This window comes from Papio anubis, chromosome 3, assembly GCF_008728515.1.
Source record: "Papio anubis isolate 15944 chromosome 3, Panubis1.0, whole genome shotgun sequence".
Taxonomy (NCBI): Eukaryota; Metazoa; Chordata; class Mammalia; order Primates; family Cercopithecidae; genus Papio; species Papio anubis.
In genome coordinates, this window is record NC_044978.1 from 114,174,139 (window position 1) to 114,185,174 (window position 11,036).

The 11,036-nt window shown below is 35.3% G+C and overlaps 1 protein-coding gene across 1 annotated transcript; it reads left to right on the forward strand.

The window, feature by feature from the left end:
• The first annotated feature begins 3,320 nt into the window (after positions 1 to 3,320).
• Positions 3,321 to 10,616, forward strand: LOC103884413 (submaxillary gland androgen-regulated protein 3A). The gene is made up of 3 exons (XM_009206993.4): positions 3,321 to 3,482; positions 4,732 to 4,799; positions 9,265 to 10,616. The coding sequence occupies exons 2-3, from the start codon at positions 4,746 to 4,748 to the stop codon at positions 9,694 to 9,696; spliced, it is 486 nt and encodes a 161-aa protein (XP_009205257.2). The 5' UTR covers positions 3,321 to 3,482; positions 4,732 to 4,745; the 3' UTR covers positions 9,697 to 10,616.
• The last annotated feature ends 420 nt before the right edge of the window (positions 10,617 to 11,036 follow it).

Consider the following 11,036-nt stretch of genomic DNA (forward strand, 5'->3'; position numbering starts at 1 on the left):
ATTTCCAATTCCATATTAGTAACAGATGGCAAAGTCAATTCTGGAACTGGAAACTTTTCATTTCCATTTCAGGTAACAGTACACTGTTTCCTCTTAAATATAAAGCTGTTATTTAAGGCATTTGTGCTAACTTTTAGGTAATCCCTCATTATTTTTAATAGACTTCATTTTTAGAGTCCTTCATCATTTTTAAGGAACAAATTCTTACCAGTAGACCGTATATAATTTTAGGAAAAAGTTTATTAAACAAGCCAGACATGATCTTACTACTAATTCTGCCCCTCTCTGATGTTCTTTCTTTATTTAAATAACTAAGACATTAACATGTTGCAGTTATTTTGTATATTAAATGAGAAAATAAATATACCACAGTTCACCATATAATAAATGTATTACACTAATTGTTTAACATTTTTTAAGTACTTGAGGTACTTTATGGAGATAATTTATATATGACTAGATTTTTTTTGTAAAAAATAATATTATGGCTAAGAAAATATATTTTGAGAATTGAGATGAATCCAGGAATATTCCCCAAAAGAGATTTTGAAAGGGGAACTGAATTTATGTGGTTACATGGATGAGGTTATCAATCTAGCAAAATTCTGATTAAAGGGCAATTGAATAGTTGTTTACATTCACAAATTGGGGACATCCGGGTTATACTGTAAAGACCACTTTCACATTTACCATAGAAAAATACACCTCCTGCTTAAAAACAGTGGGAAATTTTCCCACGGCTCTCAGTGGGGGAAAAAGAAAAAAAAAAAGCTACTTTTCTCAAGAAATTATCATGATTATACTTTATGGACATTGTAAATGTTTCACCTGATTTCTTCTTTTTACAACTTTTGCTACTTGGAAGTTCAGGGCAAAGTTGTTGCCAACTTTCAGAAAGTTTACAGACCTATGTGATGTGGGTTTCTTGCAGCATCCATGCTGCACAAGTCAGAGAATAACTTTTCTTCAGTCTAAAAGCTCTATTGTCAATTATATTTCATCATGCTAGACTTCAATCCAAAAGAATACATTTTCTCTCAGAGCTCAGTGGCATTATTGATATTCTACACAATATTTCCACAGAAATTTTTAAGGTAATCTGTAAACTCTAAAGCTTGATAAATATTCAAGGTGGCATTACCCCAGAAACCATATCTCCTCCTTCTGAATAGTCTAGAAGAAGTACATACTTTCCATAGGCCCAAAGAAACTATCATTACTGTTCTATTTTAGTGGAAATGAGTGTAACACAATAGGAAAGCAGATTTTAAATATGTTGCTGCATGACTGAACTTAAATCTGTTAGTCTACCTATATTAGGAAAATATTTTCCATCTTTCACGTAAATCTCTGCACTAACAATAATTTTTCTCTACTGTCACTTTGAATTTTCTGTGACCAGCTGCTTTAGCTACTGTTCTAGTAAGTATTCAATCAAGATCTTTTAAAGCCATAAATTAACTAAAGATTAACTGGAGTGACTGTTCCTGTTTCTTAACAGACATGTGCTTCTGTTTGTTTGCATTCCTCAAATTCTTTATTGGTCATAACCCACTCAGAAATTGTCCGTTGATTTTGCCAGCATTCATCCTAAGTCCCTCAGAGCCAGTGATCTATTACAATGTAGATCACACCTTGACTTCAAACATTTGGCTGATGGATATGTTGGCATCAAAATAAGAGAGAAGAGACAGTCATCTTTTGACACACTGAATTACTGTCAAAGAAGGAAGTGAAATTTTCTGTTAATTAAGAATAGAATCATCTTCACTGATGTTTAGGCATGTAATCGTTCAGCAACATATTAAGGGCTAAGATTAGCAAACCAGGAATATATTGTATTACACTTAATTATGTCATCAGAATTTTTAAAGGCAGTGAAACTCCAACAAAGCAAATGAAATTAAGTACAGTCATTTAAAACCAAGATCAATTCTGAAAGTTTGGCTTCTTAATTTCTACATCACCTATGACTCACAAAAATTTTAAAACACCAAGCATTTATATATGCTGTAACTTCAGCAACTTGTACTCTTTCTTACACCCAGCAGATAGTTAATAAATGTTAGTAGGAAAGATAAAAGAAGGAAGGAAGGAAGGAAGGAAGGAAGGAAGGAAGGAAGGAAGGAAGGAAGGAAGGAGGGAAGGAGGGAAGGAGGGAAAGAAGGAAGGTCCTAATCTCCATGACTTAAATGATGAGTTGATGGGTGCTGATGAGTTGATGGGTGCAGCACACCAACATGGCACAAGTATACATATGAAACAAACCTGCACGTTGTGCACATGTACCCTAGAGCTTAAAGGATAATAATAAATAAATAAATAAATAAATAAAAAAAATTTAAAAAGAAATTATAAATATAAACATTTTAAATATATATTTTTAAACGAAGAAATTGAGATACAATAAGGCAAAATATTTTGTCTCATATAACCCAATAAGGAAGTGTTGTTACTGTGCTTGGAAGTAGAATGAACTATTAAGTTCACTGATTCATCTCGCTAATGTACTGCAACACAATGTTAGTTAATTGTATGGTGATCGTTAAGATTAGGGAGCTAATATGGAATACTGGTTAAAAAAATCACTTAGACTTTGAAGTGGGCTGACTTAAGGTCAAGTTCCACTCAGCTAATTAGCATCTCTGTATAAAACTGAGATGATAATAGAACTCATTTTAACCTGCCACATGGAATAAACTAGAGGCTTAATAAATAATAGCTGTTACTATGATTATATAATAAAGTATTAAAGCGAGATTATAAGATCATCCAGCATGGGAAAAATTATTCTCAATGCCTAGATTTATCAAAAAGCCAAGGCTATAACTTTCCATTAGACATCCACTTCAAACTAAAAATTTCTGTATAATTTTCCCATAATCAAGTCTTTGCATGTCATCATATTTTCATTTAATTAAGATTCTCAAGTTAATAACAGCAAGGACCACATGATTTTTAAAACACAGTTGTTCTCAGTTAGTTCTTCACAGACAAAAGGGAACTTCCTATAGAAAATACAAAAGATTGCCTATTAAATAAAATAGAAAATACAAAATATGGCCCATTAAAATTGCTTGGCATAGAAAAAGCTGGTGCTTTTTCTTTAAAATAAAGAGGAAATGGTGCACCACAGGCCCCAGATTGTTTCCCTGAAGAGAGAGGACATTATTTGTTGTATCTGTTTCCCCAGGAAACAACAAATATTGAATGGATCAATGCTTTTCAGAAATGAGACCCAAAAATGCAGAATAAGACTGCCAATTTGGCAAGAACAACTTTCCTATCTTTGTTTGAAGAGCATCAACCCAGAAGTTATTTTATTTCCAAGTATTCTTTCTCTTACTGCCAACAGAAATCTTTTGCACTATATAAGAACTGAAGTTTCTTGTCTCTTTTCATCTTTATTTTCTGTCTTTCAACTGGCAAGAGTCATTTTGACCAGCAGGTTAATCAACTCTAAGACAGATCCTCACACAAAGGTATGTACCTGGAAATATTAACTGCAGAATTTTCCTCAGACTTTTCATGATCTTTTTATAGGACATTCATTACCACCAAAAACATAAGCACCTTCAACTTATGTAAAATTGTAAGTCATTAAACATATCAAATTTTGAAAAATTAGGTTATTCACATGTCAGAGTAAAGGATTCATGTTGGGCATTGGGGACAATTAGTCCATCCAAGTACACAATTGACTTTTCCCCTTGATGTTCCTTAAAGTTCTTAAAACTTCATAATGATAGATTATTCTCAGATGCACTTTAAAAGAGGGAATTGTTCTACAGTATATTTTTATTATTAGTTCTTCTTTTGTTTTTCAAACTTCTCGTAAGAATGGATCATGGGAAAAGTAATCCTTAAGAGAATAGCCACACCCACATACAATTGAATATCCAGTGAAATTTTGTCCACATAATTCTTTCAAAACTTGCATTGCTCAGATAACACACTCAACCTATGTGCAGAGTTGACTGTCAGGAAGCCATTTGTACAATGGTGCATGGAGTTGCTTTCCCAGAATTCAAGCTACCATGTACTTGAAATATTTTGCAAATTTTGAGCCAACGGAGAATAAAATACCTGGATTCCTCCATGTTCTCTGACTTGGTCTTTGATCTACCATATATGGATTTTTGGAAGCACTTTGAGACCACACATCACAGACTAAATTAATTTAGTGGAATGTTGTTAAAACTAGTATGATTCTCTTTTTCTTACACTACGTCAAACAGAGTGATTTCTTTCTTTTCCTTATTTTTGAGATACCCCAAGGAATTAAATTGATAACACATGATTTAGTTAATATGTTAATATTGCAAACCCAAGTCTATAGAAATCTATAAAACAATATACTTGCTATTTAAATATACAAAAGTGTTCAAATGTAAATAATTGTACATTTCAAAGTAGTTACCTCTAAAGGCAAAAACCTCATTTATAAAAGCTTCTATTCTTCAAATCATTTATGAATAACTCTTTGGCATTATCTCCAATATCAGCTTACAAGTCAAAAATAAAAACTAGTTCCACTGTTTTGAAGTCAAATTTTATAAGCCTACTAATGTTGCCCCACTGTAATAATGAATCCAACATAATGTTAGGCAAATTCCTAAAAATGCTACAGTAGTATATCTGTATTACATTATATCCATGTGTTGAGACATTTTAAATAGTAATTTGTAATAAAAAGAAATCATACTGATCACCTATTGTGCTTACTTTCAGAGGCAACCGAAAGGATGAAATCACTGACTCTAATCTTGGGCCTTTGGGCTCTTGCAGCGTGTTTCACAGTAAGTATCATTAATCACGATCACACATCTTTATACTTTCCTCCTTAACCATTACTTCAGATTTCTTTTTACATTAATTATGTTACCTTTTCTTATATATTAGTAACTATTAAGCATTGATGAAACACTGTTCTAGTGCTGAAATCTAAATTTAAAATCTAATTTAATTTAAATAGCCGCATATGTCTGATGGCTGCCATAATGGATAGCTGAAATCTATAATATCAGACTGCATTAAACAGATAAATATAAATGTATGTTTCCATACTCTAGCAATTACACAGTAGGTAAAACTCTGTAAAATGAGATAAAGTAGTTGTTCCTACCATGGAGTCACCTAACTCACTTATTAAAAAGTATTAAAGTCCTCATCCAAGCCTGAATAAGAGTACCCCATAATGGGACCTGGGAAGATGCATTTAGGAGAATCTTTGCATGCTACATTTTGAGGAAATAATAAACATTTATAGTAACACCTACCATATATTAAAAACTAGGTTAAGGAAAACTATGCTCATTGCCCTTAACCTAGTGTTTCAGAATTTTTTAATGCATATTTTTAAAAGTAATAGAATGATACTCAATTTCAACAGAGGGGTCAATTAATTCCAGTGTTACAAAGAGAATATTAATTCCAGAGTAACTTCTCCCAAAGTATCATAAAAATCTATTATATCAAATGGGAAAATATAAAAGCTGATTTTTTAGAAGACTATGACTTCCACAAAGCAGGCAACATAAAATTATATCATTCTGAAACATGAAACATAAAATAGTACCTCTTTCTTCTACTTTGAAAAGCTTGAATAAAAGCAGGACATTCTGAGATGACTGAAGTTTTCTGACTTTGGCCATGTTCCTGCATGCATTATGGCTAGACATAATTTTTGATAAGCCAATAAAACGTATTGACATCCACTAAAGGTCATGTCTTAATGACTTCATCATAAATTTGATTTTCAATATTTTCATGTCCTCAGAATATGAGAAAAACATTTTATTCAGGCTTTTATTATACAAATAACTTTTTAATAAGATAAATTAGAAAAATAGAGAGCTTTCCAATAATATAAGCAGTTTAGCAATGAGCCTTTTTTCAGCTGATATGACTAATGATGATTAATAATTACTGAAAATTGGAAATGTGAAGGGTAGCATGTCCTTTGCATATATATATTTGTAGGCGGGGTAAGTCATCATATTCAGCCTGTCGACTTTTGAGTGTTTTCTCTGTTATAAGTAATTTTCCAAATGCATTACATACATTATCTCTTTTAATCCTCAAAGCAAGTCTCACTATTTTTAATCTCATTAAAATACAAATAAGTTTAGATTCAAAGTATGCAAAGTATGCTTATCTTAGCTGGATTATTGCTAAACTGAATAATGTAGGAGATTAACATTCATTATAACCCTTTAAGAAGGGAGTGTTTCTTCCTAGTATAGTATTTTCATCATTTTCATCATTTTACTTTAGCCAGTTGTGGAAAGGGAGCTAATCATTGTGATTGGGTTAAGAGATCAGGAAAAGAATCGATATTTACTATGAAGATTTTTCATTACATAATATTTAGATCAACATCGGTATATCTTTAGGAAAAATACTTTCAGCTAATTTTTAATTGTCTCAAAAATAAAAATGTGTGAAATATTTTCCACACTGAGGATTCGTTTTCTTGACAATAAAAAATCAAATCCTGAACTTCCACATACCCTGACTAGTCCTTGGATTGGCAGTCCTTGGGTCAAACACCCTCCATAATACCATGAACCATCACTAGCTAGAGAAGACAAACACGAGGCTGGTCCCACAGAAGTGCCTTGGAATTTTTTGTTTGTTTGTTTCATTGGTGATATGAATAAAACTTTTACTGGCATGTTAAGGACAGAAGCCAGGTTTAAGAGCAAATGAGAAGTGAGAAGTGGGGTTGGCAAATTTAGAATACCCTTTCATAGAGCTTTGCTTTGCAGGAAAGACGTGAAAAGAAAGTCACAGCAACAAGGTACTGGTGGTTGAAACTGAATCTTTTATAAACGGAGAAATATCAATTGATATTTATTTCTCAAATGACATCTTCAACCTCTCTGTACATGTTAGGTGAAAGGGGCAAGATTAGAATCAAGAGGTCAAATCAACGGGCCATTATAGAAATTCAGGTAAAAGTAAATGACAGATTAGAATGAAAGCAAGAAAGATGATAAGAAGTGGTTAGATTTAGAATTCAGGAAGTGGGATGAAGAGCTGATAGGATAGGGAGAAAAAAATTGAGTTGACCATAAATGATAGTGTTCTTCTGAAGAAAATGAGCTAGCTAAATGGCAGATATTACAGTTGCAGAAAGTAAAAGAGAAGACTGACAGAGCCAGGTCCCTTGGAAAACAAGTATAAAGAAACAGAAACTATCTAGCTATCAATGACTCCATGGTTGTGTGACCAGTAAATCAGGGAAGTTCATTTCTAATTGCCTGAAATATCTTGGTGAAGCAGGAGAAAAGCCACTTTGGTGGGGGTAAGTGAGAGCTCAGGATGAGGTGGAGAATGTTGATAAAACCGGCATCAACTTGGAAAATTACAGGCCTCTGGGGAAGTGGGAAGAGATAATCTGAGATAAGACACTCAAAAAAGGATTTCAGGCAATATTGAAGGACGCTAACTCTGATGGTACAGTGCTGGTGACATCCTCTAACATTGGTAAGAACCTGGCATTAGGAATTCAGGACAGAGATGCTTTACTGTAATAGTAAAGTTTAGGATTAGCAAGGGTAATGGCCAAATAGGTGAAGGGACTGAGAACCACAAGAAGTGAATGTAGTTTTGTGTCCAAAAAAAGCATCTGCTCCAAGCAACCTGGACTTCTTGCCGTCAGTAGAGTGGAACTTCATTCTTACCCCAGAGCATTTGCGTATTTTCCTTCTATTTGGCATGCTCCCTCCTTACTTTATATTCTTTAACCCTCTTTTCAAATGACTCCTTCCCACAGAGACAATCCTTTATCATTTTCCTATCCAGAACTGATCACTTTAAATCCCTAATGTATTTGTTCCTTGCACTACTTTTCAGTTATTTTTGAATTTTTTAATGGAGATGGGGTCTTGTTATGTTGTCCAGGTTGGTCTTGAACTGCTGGCCTAAAGCTATCCACCTACCTCAGCCTCCCAAAGTGCTGGGATTACAGGCATGAGCCACCACGCCCAGCCTCAGCTATTTTCATTTCTAAAAATTGTACTCTATGTAAACCAGACCTGAGATAAACACCACCCTAGGCACTTTACAAGTGATATTTCACAACAAATGTGACAACAACTGCAGGAGGTGAGTACTTTTATGAACATCATTTTCCTGATGAGAAAAAAAGAATCAAAAAGAATTCCACACTCACTCTATCTCCATGTGCCAGAAGGAGAGCTCAAACACTGACATGAAACCCCAGACACTCATTCCACTAATTTCACTTCCCTTCAGATCACATTTACCCCTCCTTGTATTGTAATTACTCAGCCTGTAGAGTCATAGAATAGATGTTTGTACCCCTGGCAACTTGCCAGGTTGACATTCATGACATGAATGAACCAGCTCCTTCATAAGCTCATTGCACGAAACAGTTGCTCACATGCGTTTCACAATTAATTAATGTGCAAAGCCCGGAACAAGCCTGAACCCTTGAATTAGACATAAAAAGACATGTTTTTCTCATGCTGCAAAGGCATTCATTTCCATTTGGAATTTGGAATGACAGACTTCACTATAGGCCAAGGATAAGATTTTTGTTCATTATCTATTTTTTTAAGTCAATACTATCCCAGCTTTCATTGAGAGCCTAGGTATTCAGAGGGCAAAAGAGAAACATTTTTCTTTGATATAGACGTTCAGACATCATAACTTAGATACATTTAACACTTTTCTATTGCTCAATAACAAATTACCACTAATTAGTAGCCTTTAAAAACTCATTATTATCTCAGTTTCTTTGGCCATAACTCTGAGCTTGGCTTAGGTGGCTTCTCTGCTCACAATCTCACAAGGCTGAAAAGGTGTGTCCACTGCTGTATTTTTTTTTTTTTTCTTCTGCAGCTCAGTGTCCTTTTTTTAAGCTTGTATGGTCATTGGTAGGATTCAGTCCCTTGGTTGTTGGACTGACGCCCCTACTTTTTTGCTGCCTATGAGCCCGGGGCCACTCTCAGCTCCTGTAGCCGGTCTACCATGTACTTCCACGTAGCCCTCCCCACAACACGGCATCTTGATTCAGAGAAAAGCATTTGCTGCAGCTTCAAATCTCTCTGATTTCTTCAGACATTGCAGAACCTGTTTTAAAAGGGCTCATCTGATAAGGTCAGGCCAGTATGTGCCAGCAGAGAGTAGAAATCTTGGGGCCATCTCAGAGTTCTGCCTATCATAGAAAGCATTCATTCTTATATTTAACTGCGAAATATCTGATTTAAAAGTATTTACTTCTTTATTCCACAGCCTGGTGAGAGTCAAAGAGACCTCGGGGGACCATATCCACCTGAGCCACTGTCTCCTTCTCCTCCTCCATCACCTTTTCCGTTTGGACCAGGATTTGTTCCACCACCCCATCCTCCACCCTATGGTCCATGGAGAATTCCACCACCCCCTCCTCTACTCTATGGTCCAGGGAGAATTCCACCACCTCCTTCTCTACCCTATGGTCCAGGGAGATTTCCACCATCTCCTCCTCTACCCTATGGTCCAGGGAGATTTCCACCACGCCTTTCTCCACCCTATGGTCCAGGGAGAATTCAACCACTCTCTCTTCCTTCCCCTTATGGCCCAGGTTATCCACAGCCACCTTCCCAACCAAGACCCTATCCACCTGGACCTCCATTTTCCCCTGTAATTTCTCCAACTGATCCTGACCTCCCTAATCCTGCACCCTAAATACAGACAACTGCAACAGGTGCCACCACCACTGCAAAAGACACCACTACCCTCATAGCCACTGCTTCTACTCTCCAAAAATAAGAATTTCAACACTACTTCCAAGAGACTTTTAGATAAAATGGCTTTCATTTTTGAATGAGAATAAATATTTCCAAAGCATTGTGTTTTGGGAGAAATATCTTAGAAATTGTGAAACAATCCCCATGAACCTTTATATCAGTAGGGAAAAATAAAGAATTGAGCAACAATATGAAGTATCCACTGTTATCAGAGCCACTAGTTTATCCCCCATTTATGTCACCTAAATGAATATTAGTGCTACCAGAGCCTGGCCATGTCCCATGAGGCCAAAAAAGTAAATTAAGGAAAAATGCAATAAGACACTTGGACTTGAAGCTTAGAGTTACGAAGTTAGAAGAGTAGGCAACAGGATGCCCTCTTCAGTATGGCAACCCATCATACAATTACAAAGCCCAAAATAAGATGTTAATAGATACTAAAATGAAAGAATCTTAGCCGTCACCATAGCTCGCCCTATAAAAAATCCTGAGTACCATCTGATCACTGCTTATAAATAGTTGCAGAGAAGAAACGCCATTCTAGCAAATCTAAATATCTGAGATGTGAATCACAAGTCTTGGAATTTGATATGAAAAAATTATTTTCTAAGCTAAGATAGAGATAGGAGATGGTTTCAGATAGCAATAAGAAGAAGCTAATCACTGAGATTTCCAAGTTTCTACTGCATCTATTTGTTGATATTTGAATCAGAAGTATTATGATATGACTATTTAGGAAATGGCCTCATAATGTCATGAGAGTTTTATCTTTCCATGTTTGACTTTTTCCTTCAGGACACTTAACTTCCCACAGTGCCGTCAAACACTTATAAATTAAAACTTCTCAAGACACCTAAAGTAAGCCCACAATTTTCATTTGTGTTTAATGCTTTCCTTTTTTTTTTTTTTTTTTCTTTCCATGGAAAGGGTCTCACTCCCATCACCTAGGCTGAAGTACAGTGATGCAATCACAACTCACTGTAGCCATGACTGCCTGAGCTCAGGAAATTCCACCTTAGCTTCCTAACTGGGGCTACAGATGCACGCCACCACTCCTGGTTAATTCTTTTGTAATTTTAGCAGAGAGGGTTTTGCTACATTGCCCAGGCTTCTCTTTCACTTTTGAGAACCTACCAGGATACAGGGACTGTTTTAGTAGCACAATAACAGCAATATTGAAGGTAGTCAAAGTAACTGTCTTCATGGCGCTTATATCTAGTGAGATATTTTTTAAAAAGTAAACACATGTCAATAAAATGTAAGATGTGAGAGTGTTTT